The 15,669-nt window shown below is 45.0% G+C and overlaps 1 protein-coding gene across 1 annotated transcript; it reads right to left on the bottom strand.

The window, feature by feature from the left end:
• Positions 1-20: 20 nt before the first annotated feature.
• LOC120984613 (RNA polymerase I-specific transcription initiation factor RRN3-like) lies at positions 21-14,241 on the bottom strand (the record flags this gene model as incomplete). Its single annotated transcript, XM_040413396.1, has 9 exons — positions 14,146-14,241; positions 12,030-12,155; positions 11,669-11,725; positions 9,715-9,804; positions 8,414-8,543; positions 2,463-2,522; positions 2,240-2,303; positions 916-985; positions 21-119 (listed from the first exon to the last, which is right to left on the bottom strand). Coding segments are annotated over exons 2-9 (666 nt in total), but the record flags the coding sequence as incomplete, so codon positions are not given.
• Positions 14,242-15,669: the final 1,428 nt, after the last annotated feature.

Here is a 15,669-nt window from a genome sequence, read left to right as displayed (position 1 = left end):
ATCTTTTATACAATACTTACATCAATCTTAAGCAACTTTTCAATTATGAGTTCCAAGATTTCCTGTCTGATCACTGGAAAGTACACAGTGATCCGTAAAAGGTTATGAACATAGCATTCCTAAAGAAGGACAGATATAAGTCACTGAGGAAATCGCCAAATCGTACTAAGAGCACCAGAAGTAGACACCAAGTACGCAGTAACACTGGATATTACCGCTCTAGCAATATAAAATAGCTTATAATGATGCTGAAGAGGGACAAAAACGCATCTAACCTTTGGAGAACCTAGTCTTCCATTATACTGTATGGCTAATAAGGCATGTTTCACTCACATTGGAACCGGCCGGACAAAAACCGCTGTGTACAGTGGTATTTGCCCGGCCGATTTCTCGGCATATTTACCAGATCACTGCCGGACAGCCTTCCGGTAGTGTCCGGCAAGCTGCTCCCGGCCGAAACAGTCAGCCGGATCGGCAAATGCAAATGTGAACCAAGCCTAACTCCACAATGCATGCCTCTGAATGGAATCACTCCCTTCACAAGGTAGGCCCGCTTCACATACATCCAGCAATCAGGCTCCGCTCTCCTCCTTCGCTGTGTATGCCCTCCGCAGCCTTCATGCATTCTAACACACTGCAGGCTGCTCAGTGCTGCTCAGTGAGAAATCTGTCACAGGCTCCCTAATGGTTCATCTGTAGCCCCGATATTTCCTCTCCTGAACGCTCAAAGCTTTTGATTCCAGCTTATTTGATTTTGAATTATGACGACATGACATTAGAGAGCATTAAATCTATAGCTGCTTCCTGTGTAACAATCCCCAATGTCTCTAGTGACTAGGAGGCTGTAGTACTGACTGATCCGAGCTCGAGTAATGAAATGAAGACGTTTCAGATTAGTAAGGATTTAAATCTCACCATGACTCTTGGCGATTTTTTGATATAGGGGAATTTTTCCACAAGAATTGGCATCAGGAAACGTGGAGCTCTATGTGGAATAGAAGACACAAAAACAAAACTATTGAAGGATAGGTTTATCACATCGGTAAAGAAACCATCAAGCAGAGAGGCCAAAATCAGAACACAGGCGCATATGTGAAATTTTGAAAACTTAAAGGGGTTTTCCCATATAGCTAGGATATGTCCCCATTGTCTGATAGGTGCGGGTCCCACCTCTGGGACCCACACCTACACTGAGAACGGAGCCCTGAAAGTGGTGGAGGGTGCACTGCGCATGCGCAGCCACCCTCCATTCATTTCTATGGGGCCGCTCCCATTCACTTCCATGGGGAGAGCGTTTGGTGGTGGCAGGACCCGGGGAAACCTGGGGTCCTCCAGCCACCATCTTCCCTGAGCCGTTCTCGATATAGGAGCGGGACCCGCACCTATTGGGAATACCCCTTTAAGATGATGTATCCCTGCACTAGGGACGGCTATCAAGGCTAGTATAGGCAGTATTAGGGAACGACCACCATGACTGTTCACCCAAACAGCTCCACCTCCATGATTCCAACAACCTCATCTGTAAAGGCAGCACACGATAAAGCAGTGGTGGCGGTTTAGTAGCTTAAACCCTCCAGAAAGGTTCCCTTTTCCAAAGATAAGAAAAAAATGAGTCACTTTGAGTAGCATTTACAACCCAATGTAAATTATGATATATGCCAAAATACATAATTGGTTATAATGCGAGTTTGACAAATCGTCAGGAAAATCTGAGCCACAAATAAGTACCGGTCTATGAATACGGTCAGAATACTGTATGGGCTAATGACACAGTCACATATACAGCCAGGGTTGCTACATTTAAAGGGAACCTGTTACTAATCCCCAGCAAGTTGTTGTACAGCTGGGGTTTTACCAGTAAAGCTGGGGTACTGTCCTCCACTTGATCTTCACAATGCACATACCCCTGATGCCACTGTACTCACCTTGGGTAATATATATATATATATTTATTTATTTATTTTTTTACTACATAATGCAGAAATGGACAGTTTTGACATGAACATGTTTAGCAAACTAAATCCCAGTGCTTTAGTGGCCCCCAAATCTACACACAGGTTCCCTTAAAAGGGACATTACAGTGTCCACAAATATTGCTCTTCGTATAATGAGATCTCATGACCAGAACAGATTTCTGGGCCCCAAAAAAGGTTCCTTTTGAATGACTTCAGAATTGTACTGTTTTGACTGACACTAGCACACTGGAGAAGGTTTACACACAGTAAAATACCGTACTCACGAAGGAACGTATTGCGCTATCATCTGCAATGTCCGGTGACAGGTGTTAAATCGAGCGACGATACCTGTGGAGAAAAAGATAAATATTTTAGATCATTAAAAGGTTAGCTGCCTACTACTGATCTGTTAAATAAATAAAGATACATATATGCAGTGCAATCCAAGCAAAGTAGACTACTCCTTACTAATAACCTACCCTACTGGCCAAATAATAATCCACTCACCGTCATCTTCATCCTCAGAGTCTGAAATATGCACATCACCTTCACTTATAACAACACGAGCTGAAAACAATAAAACAATGCCATTTACAAAGAGGTTTGGATAAAAGCCATTAAACCATGAAAAGTCAATATTAATACCACATGCCAAATATTCGTCACTAGTAAAAAAAGAAGTTGTAAGGGGGCAGGGGAACAGCTACTCATGATAAATCCATGGATAGGCTTCTTCATTATCAGGAGGATTAGTTGAGGGTTCCATGGTCCAGATTGGGACAGCTCTACCACCTAAAACCAGCAGCCTGGATTTCTGAAAGCCTGCAAGTTTCAGGGCCATCAATCACTTTATCCTGCCTCCAGAAACCCAGTGAAGGCGGGCTGGAACCCCTCACTGACAAATCTCCCGCCGCAGCTCCTTTTTGGCTAAAATGCACACTGCAAGTGGATCTCCAGCTTTTCCTAGGCAGAGCAGCATGTTATCCAGGGGAAACCCAATCAAGTAACCTCCTGCTCCATCCCACAGCTACCAGTCACCTGAACAAAGGGCACATGCAAGCTCGCCCAGTGAGGGTTATGATCAGAACTAGTGGAAGGGACCCCCTTTCCAGGGATTACACATTTAGATCAGCAACGCATAACTCGTTTCAAAGATTGGACCATATATATTGGTCTCTAAGGCTGTTCTAATGCAAATCCGTAAAGCGTCCATAGGGAACATCACTATCTCGGACCATGTCCCCTGCTACATCACCGTATCCAAGGGAGACTGGTCGTGGAGACTCAACGAATCTCTCCTGAGTAACACGGGGGTTTGTTCAGAAGTGGAAAAGCATCATAAAGAGTATGGAAAGGGGTAGAGGCTCCAGTGGTCTGGGATGCCCATAAATCCTCCATTAGGGGAATTTTCATTGCCCTGGACTCAAAATAAAAGAAGGACAAACAGAGAGAAGAAGACCGCATCCTCCAACAGATTGTGGCGGTGGAAAGAATTCAAAAGAGAACTAAATCTATCCCTCTTCAAGAAGAGCTAGTGGCCTTACGAACTGAACTCAAAACATATCTAAACGCTCAATCAGCAAAAAAATTCCTTTACTTTAAGCATCTTATTTATGCACATGGCGATAAAGGGGGGGGCGGGGGGCGATTAATGTCATCGCTTCTTAAAAAAGCTCGGGCCAAATCTTACATACACAGAATTAAAACAGAGGCAGGTAATATGGTTTCACCTACAGAGGATATAGCCAAAGCTTTTTACCTCTTCTACTCAAAACTGTACAACCTCAAGGGTCCAAATAATAGAGATGAAGAGCAGATGGCTAAAAGGGCGATTCATAAACTCCTGCTCTCAGTGAATCTCCCCACTAGCACTGCCTCAATGGCGGCTGATATGGTATCTCCGGTTTCGGAAGAAGAGGTCAAAGATATTCTTCACAGTTTCTCCCCAAAAAAGAGCCCAGGTCCAGATGGTTTTCCCCCTACAATACTTTAAGACGTTCCAAGAGATCATCATACCCCGTCTGACAGAGGTCCGTAATGCCTACCCAGGCAAACCCAAGAAGCCTTCATTCCTTAAGCCCCAAAGAAGGGAAAGACCCCTCTGATTGCGGAAGCTACAGGCCAATTTCTCTGTTAAACCAAGACTTGAAAATATAGGCTAAGTTGATAGCCAATAGGCTCAAAGCGGTTATCCCCACTATAGTAGGTCCTGAACAAGTTGGATTTGTACAGGGCAGGGAAGGGAAGAGTAATACAACCCGACTGCTCCATGCCATTCACATAGCCCGCAAATCTAACACTTTGTTGGCTCTTCTCGGCATTGACGCCGAGAAGGCTTTCGACAGAATCAATTGGGCATTTATGGAAGCAACCCTTCGCAAATTTGCCTTTCCACAACCACTGATTCATGCGATCTTTACTTTATACAAATCCCCTCACGCACGGCTTAATATTAACGGCGCACTATCCCAGCCCTTTGAGATAACCAATGGAACGAGACAGGGGTGCCCCTTATCGCCGACCTTGTTTGTCCTTGTTATGGAAACACTGCTTCAGGCGGTTAGAGAACAGAACCATATTCAGGGACTTACTGTAGGTGACAGACAGCAAAAATTCCTAGCCTTCGCAGATGACCTACTTTTTCTGATCTCGAAACCCGCATCTAGCCTCCCTGAGATTGAGAAACTGTTGCAGGAGTTCGGTTCTATATCCAAACTATAAAGTAAATGCATCCAAGTCCGAGATCCTCAACATATCAATCCACCAACGGTTAATACCTGACTTGAAATCATGTTCAAAGTTCCCGTGGGCCTCTTCTTCAATTAAATATCTTGGAATTCGTCTCTCAAGGGATCTGAGCTTTACAGTTTAAACTACACTCCACTCTTAGCAGAGGTTAATAAGCTCCTGAAATCATATGACTCACTATGGATCTCTTGGCTAGGTAGAAGAAATTTAGTGAAAACATATATCATGCCTAAGATTTCATATATCTTACAAATGGTCCCGATCCTCTTTTCTCCAGCTTTCTTTGCTTCCATTCGCAGCCTTCTTATGAAGTTCTTATGGAAGGGCAAGAGATCACGTGTGTCTTACTCCATGCTGATCAGATGGAGGGAGACTGGAGGTTTGGGCTTCCCCGATGTGCTTTCCTACTATAAGGCAGTGCAATTAAACAGGTGGCTGCAGTTGATGTTCTCAGTAGGAGAGTTTGACCCTTTTGCTATAGCCAACATTGAAAACGGTGGTGCTGATTTAGGTTACATGTGGATCCCAAAACCTAAACCCAGATCGACTTCGGACATAATCCCAATGTTACAAGGCCAAGTGGAAGTTTGGAGACACCTTAGCCCCACGGCCTTCCCCTCTCATGCCAATGTCCTCGCTGCCAGCTCTACTCTCTTCCCCAGGCTCAGCCAAGGAGGGTTTGTGGTGCAACCTGAATAGATGGACAGTTCGGGACTCTTTCACTAGTAAGTCGATTCCTACCATAGAAGCGTTTAAGAGCTTTCTCTCAGCAAATATACCTGCAGTGACATCGTCTTTCTATTATACTCCCTTTAGATATATTTGCTCTAAATTTTTAGCCTTGGACTTCGTAGAGAGGGATCTCACAGACTTTGAGCAAGAGATGGTTTCAAACCTTCCCAGAACGAGGAAGATCTCATACCTATATCAACATTTTGTGATAAACTCACATCATGCGAAACCAATCTTCCTGAGCTCCTGGGAAAAAGAACTTGGCCTTACTTTAACAGACTTAGAGACACGCTTTATTTTGACGCATGCCCAAGGTTTCTCTCGTTGTGTTAGGCTTCAGGAAAGTCATTATAAACTCTTGAGCCCCTGGTATAAGACTCCCGAGGTCCTTTTTTTGCATAAAGGCATTAAATCCGATAGGTGCTGAGATGTCAGAGGTCTAGGGGCTCTTATTTGCACATCTGGTGGACGTGTGACATCATTGCATCATTTTGGAAACAAATTGAAGCAGCCATTCAAGACCTACTAAAATTTCCATTTGTAATCACCCCTGCGATGGTGTTCCTGGCCAAACCAGGGGACTCCTACCGCCCTTCTAGATGAAACCTCATCACACATTTGCGGGCTGTAGCTAAGTCACTGGCTACAAACTTCTCCCCCTTCACTGGAGGAATGGTGTGCGAAAGTCGATCAGGTGTGCAATTTTGAAGAGCTTATCAGCTGGACCGAAAGGAAGCATAAGTCCTACTTAAAAATATGGAACAAGTGGAGATCCTGGAGGGGTATAACATGAAGGGAGCGTGCCCCCACATAAACCTTCCCCTTCCCCGCCTTCCCTTTGTCTTTATTCTTTGTGTGTCTTTTGTCTGTTGTGTTTTCTGTGTAGTCTCTTCAAAGTGCATATTCAAATGTGGTATATACTTGCTTTTTGATACTTAATTGACGCCTGTCTTTCTGTTGGATTTGACAAGCTTTTATCTGTTAATTGGAGAGTTTAAGAGGTGTCCTGTTTAAGGCGCCGCTTTATGTACGCTTTTGTGTTATTTTTGCTGAAAAATTTTATAAAAAAGTGAATTTAAAAGAACTAGCAGAAGGGAGCGACTGAGGTAATGTACTAGGCCCGAACCTGAACTTAAAGGGGTTGTCTCATCACTAGGATATGCCCCTATTGTCTTATAGGCGCGGATCCCACTGCTGGCACCCGCACATATATCCGGAACGGAGCCCCTCAAGGTGGTGGCTGGACGACTCCGTTCCGGCATACCACCAAGCCGGCTCCCCATAGAAGTGAATGGGATCGCACCGCACATGACCGGCCGCCGCTCCCAATAACTTCTATGGGTTCAACGGAAATAGCCGAGCCAGTGCTCAGCTATTTTTTCGCCGGCCCCATAGAAAATGAATGGAGAGCGCTGCGCATGCGCCCTCCTTCTCTTTCGGGGCTCCGTTCTCTATATAGGTGCGGGTCCCAGCAGTGGGACCCACACCTATAAGACAATGGGGGCATATCCTAGCGATATGCCCCAATTGTCTATGATGAGACAACCCCTTTAACGCAACTCATGAATGGATGAGTGTCTGCCAGTCCTCAATACCTACAACTTCAACACCTAACTTGGTGCCTGTCTGACAGCACCGCCTCTCTAAATTTAGAAGATATCCCCGGCCTCGGAAGTTAAGCTGTTGACCTGGTGGACTGGCTGAATTGTATAGACCCTACTAAAAGCCTCGGCAGCTGCTTCGTGCCAACCAATACAAACATACAACAGAGAAGGAATCCATCTTTTGACTACACCAAATAAGGTCGTCATGGTCCAAAAATTTAGACCGTGGACTTTTGGACTGTTAGATTTTGCAGGAAAACTGCTGCTTCAGCCATGAAACCGAGTGCCCATTAAAGGTTTTGTGGGTATAACAGCTCTTTTGGCGAAACCAAATAGCTGGACAACACCGTACAATAAATCAGAAAACCCACGAAGAACATAACCTGAAGCAGGTCTTGGCTGCCCCAATGTCGCTCCATGTGGCCTCACCTTAATGTGTGACGTACATGATGAGGTTACTTGCTATTAATATGAGGCACGTGGAGGACCAAACTGATAAAACCATGTGCCTCACATTAAAAGTCAGTGATCTCATCAAGTACCGCCTCACATACTGGGCAGCATGGGGTTAATACATAGGTATTAATAGTAACTAACCCTATCATGAACCTCACGCATTAACCCCACGTTGCCCATTATGTGAAGAGGTACTTGGTGGGGTCACTTCTTATTAATGTATGGCACATGAAGGCACTAAAGTAATAACACCAGGTGCCTCACAATCATAAGTGACCTCCACCATTTATCACACATGATGGAAACATTGGGGTTAACGAGAGTCAAACTAACTCATGTTCCTCTGTGCTGCTGGCTGCTAAACATTCATGTCTTTGTGGCTGCCTTCCTTTCAGACCGGTTAAAGCTAATACCTGATTCAGTAGTATCGCAACGACGTACTAAAGGCCGACCGACTGTCGCGAGCATAAGGCAGTGCACCTTACCAGAATGAAGCGGAACCCTCCGCTCCCATATATCGCAGCGTTCTCCTCCCTCCCTTCTTGACACTACGTCCGTCTGCTGTTTCTTTGGGGTTTTTTTTACTTCTGTTACTCCCCAAAAAATAATGACTTTTTTTTTTCTTGTACATGGTAGACCCGGAGGCTCTGGGCTATCATATTAACACTTTGCGAATGTGGGGAGGGTGCTCCATCCCTCTGTCCAACCGCCTATTACCCACAGTCATAATTGACTGCTGCATTTAAGGGGTTAAATAGCCAATCCTGGCAGTCAGGATTGACGGCCAGGCTCCACAGCGAGAGAATGGCCATAGATCTTGCACTCTAGTGTTCACAATGACGTGATTCTGTAGCAACTACACCCGTGTTCATCGTTTTACATTAAGGGCTAATGCAACAACACGCAAATAAGCTTTACCTGGTACAAAGTTGGAGACAATCATGTTCAGGCAAGGCCGCAAGTAGACCGTCTGGGCCGACACAAGATTGCCCAAAAAGGCGAAGTATTCTTCTACAACTTCTTTGCTTCTGTTCAGCCACGGAAGTTTCTAAAGAAAACATATAAAGAGCCAAGCTGGAACCATTTCTGAAGCGTTCGAGTGGACTTCTGTAAAAGTATATTTTTCAGTGCCGCCTTACAGAAATCAAGCATCATTAGGCCTCATGCACACAACCGTTCCGATTTTTTGCGGATCCGCAAAAAACGGAAGCCGCCCGTGTGCCTTCCGCAATTTACGGAACGGGCGGCCCATTGTAGAAAAAGCCTATTCTTGTCCGCAAAACGAACACGAATAGGACATGTTCTATTTTTTTGCGGGGCAACGGAACGGAGCAACGGATGCGGACAGCACACGGAGTGCTGTCCGCATCTTTTGCGGCCTCCACTGAAGTGAATGGGTCCGGATCCGAGCCGCGGCTCGGATGCGGACCCAAACAACGGCCGTGTGCATGAGGCCTTACACAGACAAATGCAGAGGTTTGAATCAACTGTTGCTTCATAGCCTTTTTACGCACTTCAGGATTATTATTTTTTTAATATAGTTTTACTACATGAAGCACAGGGCACGGCAGACTGCACTGCATCTTACCCAATGCTTTGGTTCGGGGAAGACATATCACAGGACTTGAAGTCTGACTACCTCAGTCGGACTGCATCTGTCATGTGGACCGTAAGTCGGTCTCTCAATGCAGGTCTAGAAGACTCACCTTCAGGCCGTGGGCAAGTTCACTGTATTACCGTAACCTTCATGTAGATTAAAAACAGGGGCAACCATAACGGAAAAAAATCCAAGCCAAAGCCAAGTCAGCGCACTGCCGCTTCATTCATTTTTATGGGAGCGCCGGAAAGCTATCTCTGGTTCATTTCAGAGGGCTCCACGGGGTATTGGCCCACCATTCTTGCAAGCGTGCAGGATCCCCACCGATCTAATAGTCATCCCCTATTCTGTGGATAGGGGACAACTTTCTCTAACCGGAATCCCCTTTAAGTGACTGGAGAGAGATGCGCATGTGTGGCCATCTTTCCGTTTCCGGCCCGCCATGACGGGGCATCATGCTTGAGCTATGGGAGGGTCCCAGAGGTGGAACCCACATCTTTCGGACATTTACGGCATATCCCGTGACAAAGGAAGAATAGGTAATAGTTAAAGACAAAGTTACAGTGGAAATAAGTTGGACCTTAACTTGCATGGTCTCATACCCGCCACCGCGGGAACTCACCAGCACGATGTTGACTAGCTGTTCATAATCAATGGTCAGGTAAGTCACCGAAAACCGAAACTCTTGCAACCAGTTTATAATCTGTCCGTCCTGTAATGACCAAATACAAAAGCTAATCAGCATTTTGGAAAACGTAGTGTCAGTCTATGGAGGCGAGTGGCCAAACAGGAATTAGTGATGGCGGTGACAGCACCCTCTCTAGAAATACCCCGGCAGGGAGTATCGCGTCGCCTTTCGGCCCCATCGTCTGACATTCAAAAATTAGCAAAAGAAAAGAGGTATAGCAGGTACCTCCTTATGTTTAAAGGGAGTGTCGCCTATATATTTTTCTGCCAATTAAAACCAAATAGTGATATTCTTTTCTTCTAATCTACTTTAATTCTCTGACTTTTTCTGACATTTTAATTCTATTCAATTTTCTGCACATGATTATGGGGGCGGCCATCTTGCCTGAGATTTGTTAACAGCATTTAGAGGTATGCTTTACAGCAGATCACGATAGACTGGAGGGGATTTCTATATGGAGGAGCTTTCTAGACATGCTTTGTGACCCGTACAGAGGTCATTGTGCAGAGAGGGAGGAAGTAAACTGTGAGAAGCACCTACTGTTAATGGTGAATGTATACAAACGTGATATCCCTCACTGTAATCTTGTCTGTGAGATGACTGCTGAGAAGTGAACTCCACAGAACCAAAGTGTTGGCACGTTATACATTTTTGTGGCCAGTGCAAAAAGTGGAGGATTTATGTTTTTTTTCAATATAGTGACATGGAAAATGTTAGAAGTTTTTCTTTTTTTCTTTTAACATAAAAACGTAATCTAAACTTTGCATCATTTTCTGATCACACATTGCGTTTAATGGATAAAGATTCAGAAGAAACTATAAGGCCCCTTTCACACGGGCGAGTATTCCGCGCGGATGCGATGCGTGAGGTGAACGTATTGCACCCGCACTGAATACCGACTCATTCATTTCTATGGGGCTGTTCACATGAGCAGTGATTTTCACGCATCACTTGTGCGTTGCGTGAAAATCGCAGAATGCTCTATATTCTGCGTTTTTCACGCAACGCAGGCCCCATAGAAGTGAATGGGGCTGCGTGAAAATAGCAAGCATCCGCAAGCAAGTGCGGATGAGGTGCGATTTTCACGCATGGTTGCTAGGGTAGTCTATAAACTGTATTATTTTCCCTTATAACATGGTTATAAGGGAAAATAATAGCATTCTGAATACAGAATGCTTAGTAGGTGATCAATTGAGGGTTAAAAAAAAAATAAAAAAAATTAACTCACCTTCTCCTCTTGTTCGCGTAGTTCCCGGTCTCTTCTTTACTTCTTTAATGATGAACTACCGGCTAGGACCTGTGGTGACGTCAGATCACATGCTCCAATCACATGGTCCATCACCACGGTGATGGACCATGTGATTGGAGCATGTGATCTGACGTCACCAAAGGTCCTTTAGCCCACAGCTCATCATTAAAGAAGTAAAGAAGAGACCGGGAACTACGCGAACAAGAGGAGAAGGCGAGTTAATTTTTTTATATTTTTTTTAACCCTCAATTGATCACCTACTAAGCATTCTGTATTCAGAATGCTATTATTTTCCCTTATAGCCATGTTATAAGGGAAAATAATAACATCTACACAACACCTAACCCAAGCCCGAACTTCTGTGAAGAAGTTCGGGTTTGGGTACCAAACATGCGTGATTTTTCTCACGCGAGTGCAAAACGCATTACAATGTTTTGCACTCGCGCGGAAAAATCGCGGGTGTTCCCGCAACGCACCCGCACATTTTCCCGCAACGCCCGTCTGAAAGAGGCCTTAGGGGACTTAAAAATGGTTGCAACTATCTAGCCAATGGTCATCTGTATCCAAATGTGTCCTTCAAATACATCTGACTGTTACGAGCTAGTAACAGATTCATGGAGATTTAGGAGTAAATGGTACCTTTATATCTGGATCAGACAACTGGTGCTTTAAAAGTTCAAAATCATCCTTGTGGCCCTACAGGGAAAATAAATGGTAGAATGGTAAATCACCGCAATGTAAAGGTTTCTGTAAAGATGGCTTCAGTAATGACCACATGCAGACTGTGACAAGAAGCGTGTCCACTGCTCGCCCGCAGCTTGTAGTGCCCGTGTGGCCCGCTCACCATAAGTAATGGGGCTCCCTCACTGCCAGGACTTTTGGGGTCTCCGGCCACCAGGCCCTCATGAGAACACTTTTATGGGATTTCTAACTGGATAATGGATTTTGTCACCAATTTAAAACCCCCTTTTCATTTTCTAGAAGATTATCCTGGTCGTACCTGGGAATACTTTGACAGGACTTCGGTCACCTTCCCACCAAACCTGACAGATTTCGTTGGTGGGGAGTTCAGGAACTCGTTACTTTCGTGCATCATGGTGTCTCTTATGAAGACCGATAGGACCTGCTGTGGATGAAAAATAGGATTGTAATAACATTATTTGAACTTTACTAAGTCCAATATGTAGGTGCATGGTAGACCCCCATGCATCTGATGTACTATATACCGCCATAGGGGGCAGTACTGTACAGGATACTGAGGTGTGTAGGGTTCAGTATTATGGTGGATCCTGCGGCAGTATTAATCGGTTACTTTCCAAGCCACTATACAATTTATCAATTATTGCCACGTTTAAAGGGGTTGTGACATGACGAAATACTTACCCCTGAACCGCAGGATGGGGGTCCCACTGTTGGAACAGCGTTCACACACATAACCATTCAAGTCTACGGGACTGACAGACTTAGGGTACTTTCACACTTGCGGCAATACGGACGCAAACTGACAGCATTTGTCAGACGGATAATTGAAATGCAAATTTTTTTTCAGTCTGAGCATGCGTAGACCGCAATGCCGGATCCGTTTTGCCGCAACACACGGGGCATTAATGCATTTCAATGGGAAAAAAATGCTGGATCTGGCATTCCGGCAAGTGCTCCGGAATTGGACGGAGATAAAACCGCAGCATGCTGCAGTATTATCTCCGTCCTGAAAAGTCAAAAAGACTGAACTGAAGACATCCTGATGCATCCTGTACGGATTGCTCTCCATTCAGAATGCATGGGGATAAAACTGATCAGTTCTTTTCCGGTATTGAGCCCCTAGGACGGAACTCAGCGCCGGAAAAGAATAACGCTAGTGGGAAAGTACTCTCACAGTGCTCGGCTATCTCCAACAGTCCCACAGAATTGAAAAGAGCGGCAGCGGACTTGTCCAGGATTACAGAAATATGACTGCTTATTTTCTGAAACAGTGCCACCCTTGTTCATGGGTCATGTCTGGTACTACAACTCATCTTAACTGAAGTAAACTACCTAAGGTGCTCCACGTAAGGCAAGTCACTGCTGCAGTCGCAGGGCCATCAGCAATAGGGGGACGTAATAAGGGAGTACATGCAGGATTCTTATTTTGTGCTATAAACAGCTACTAGAAATTTATTTTTTATTTTTTAAATAGCTTTAAGGGGTCCTGTGGGAGTTGAATATTGATGATCTATCCTCAGTATCAATATCAGATCAGTGGGGGTCTGACTCCCAGCACGCCTGCTCTCCAATTTACTGTTTAAAGGGGTATTCTGGTTAGATTAAGTTGACCCCTATTATTACAGTACCAGCGGTACGACCCCCACCGATCACATGACCAGGGGCAGAAATGAATTGACTTATACTGACTGCCAATAGGTGGAGTACAGACACGTACCCACACAACTGCACCACGGCAAGGGCTCATGCACACGACCGTATGTATTGAGCGGTCTGCAAAAAATATGGATGACATCCGTGTGTATTTTGCGGAATGGAACATCCGGCCCCTAAAAGAGCAGTCCTATCCTTGTCTGTAATGCAGACAATAATAGGACATGTTCTATTTTTTGGGGGAGCAGACATGGAGAAACGGAATACACGCGGAGTAACTTCAGTTTTTTTTCTGCGGACCCACTGAAATTAGCGATTCCGTGTACAGTCCCCCCAAAAAAACGGAACAGACACGGAAAGAAAATACGTTCATGTGAGGCAGAGGGCAGCATCGATTAAAGGGGTGCTCCACTTCAAACATTTATAACCTTACAACGGGCGATACCATATATATCTGATCCGTGGGGGCCCACGGTCACTCCGCAGTCCCAGTATTGCCCATAGACCTCAATGGAGAGCAACCGTCCAGGCTCTGCTACATACATTCCGGACATTGGGTACAGGAGCCTCAGTTCTGGACATGAACAGATATTTATGGCTTATCCCATAACTTCCTGATGGGCTGCCCCTTTAATTCTGGTTGAGAGGAGTGCTGCAATCACTGATTAATTAACCCCTTTCTCACCCCGACAATAAATAATCATGTGACCCTCCCCCTCCTTAAATCTGATGTGTTATTAGGAAGACGGCACCTCTCGTACCTGTAAGTGACTGGAACACCCGGGGATCGCCCTGATACAGGCTCAACGTGCTTCACTTTCCACACGCAGGGAGAGAGGTTAACCCGGAAGTGCATCCCGCCAGACAGGAAGTGGGGCGCCGCTCTCGGCAGGGCGAGGCGGCCATGTTGGGTGTACCGCTCCAGCGTTCAGATATGGGAGAAATCGTAAATTGTGCTCAGTTTGTACAATATGAGAAGGGTCCTGAGCTGAATTCAGTAGAGTTTTTAGATTCACACCCAGCTTGGATTATTTGGTCAATTATTATACCTGTACGTGTAACTGCTTGAATAGCAATGCCATAATAAAAAGTGAGGCTACAGGGGATTGACCTCAGAACATAGGTTTTTACTAGAATGCCACTGGGTATGGTGTTTGTCACACTAGGGGAGGCGCGGAGTGATGGCGGTCTCCGTACATCGCTGCGGAATGTGTTGGCGCTATATAAATGAATCGAATACTAATAGATGGTTGCACGTGTTATTACAATGCAGGCTTAAAGGGGTTGTCCCCCGAAAAATATTCTACCGTTTTCAAACCAGCACCTGGATCTGAATGCTTTTGTAATTGTATGTAATTAAAAATTTCATATAGACAGTGAGCTATTCAATAACGTATCCGTATAGCGTAGGGTTGTCACGAGACCAACATTTTGATTCGATTTTGATACCATAAAAAAGTATTGCGATACTCGATACCATGCGAGAAAAATAAAAAACACGAAAAAAAGTTGCATACATTCCGCATTTTATGGAACGTCCGGCCCATAATAAATAGAACAGTCCTATCCTATTTTTTTGGGAGGACAAGCTGACAAAAAAAATGGCAAATCGCGTGTTTTAAAAAAAAAAATCTGGTAGGAGATATTAATAATTCGATATCCCGTGCAACCCTAGTATAGCGCCACCTGCTGTCTGTTCTTTTCCTTATTTCTTTGTCCTGCTCACTGAGAAGGCCGCACATGCTCAGTTTCATCCTACAACTGCTTCCTGAGCTGTGATAGGCAGAGCATGGACACGCCTCCTGAGCTGTGATAGGCAGAGCATGGATACGCCTCCTGAGCTGTGATAGGCAGAGCATGGACACGCCCCCTTAGCTGCAGCAGAAAGGACACTCCCCTTGACCCTCCAGCGTGATATACATCCAGCAGAGCAATGAATGGGGAGATCTCTGGATCCATGTGAGGTACAGGGCTGGTCATAGCATTGTTAGAAAAGAGCGTGGCATGTACCATATGATGTCTGCTGGATTTTTTTTGTGATACTGGGGCCGTCGTGTGACCCCATTCAGTGGCTGTAGGTATTGTTGGTCGCCAGGACAGGTGTAAACGCCAAGATCACTGTGTAGGTCCAGCATAAGAGTAGATTCTCAAGAGGACCCAGAGTTTACCATCACTTACTGTAATGGAAAATCCCTTTACCCCTTCAGGACCCTGCTATTTTTCACCTTAAGGACCAGGCCATTTTTGCCACATCTGACCAGTGTCACTTTATGTGCTGATAACTT

The sequence above is a fragment of the Bufo bufo genome, unplaced genomic scaffold (genome assembly GCF_905171765.1).
Source record: "Bufo bufo unplaced genomic scaffold, aBufBuf1.1, whole genome shotgun sequence".
Classification (NCBI taxonomy): Eukaryota; Metazoa; Chordata; class Amphibia; order Anura; family Bufonidae; genus Bufo; species Bufo bufo.
The sequence above is the reverse complement of the archived record's forward strand: the minus strand, read 5'-3'. Positions and strand labels throughout refer to the sequence as shown.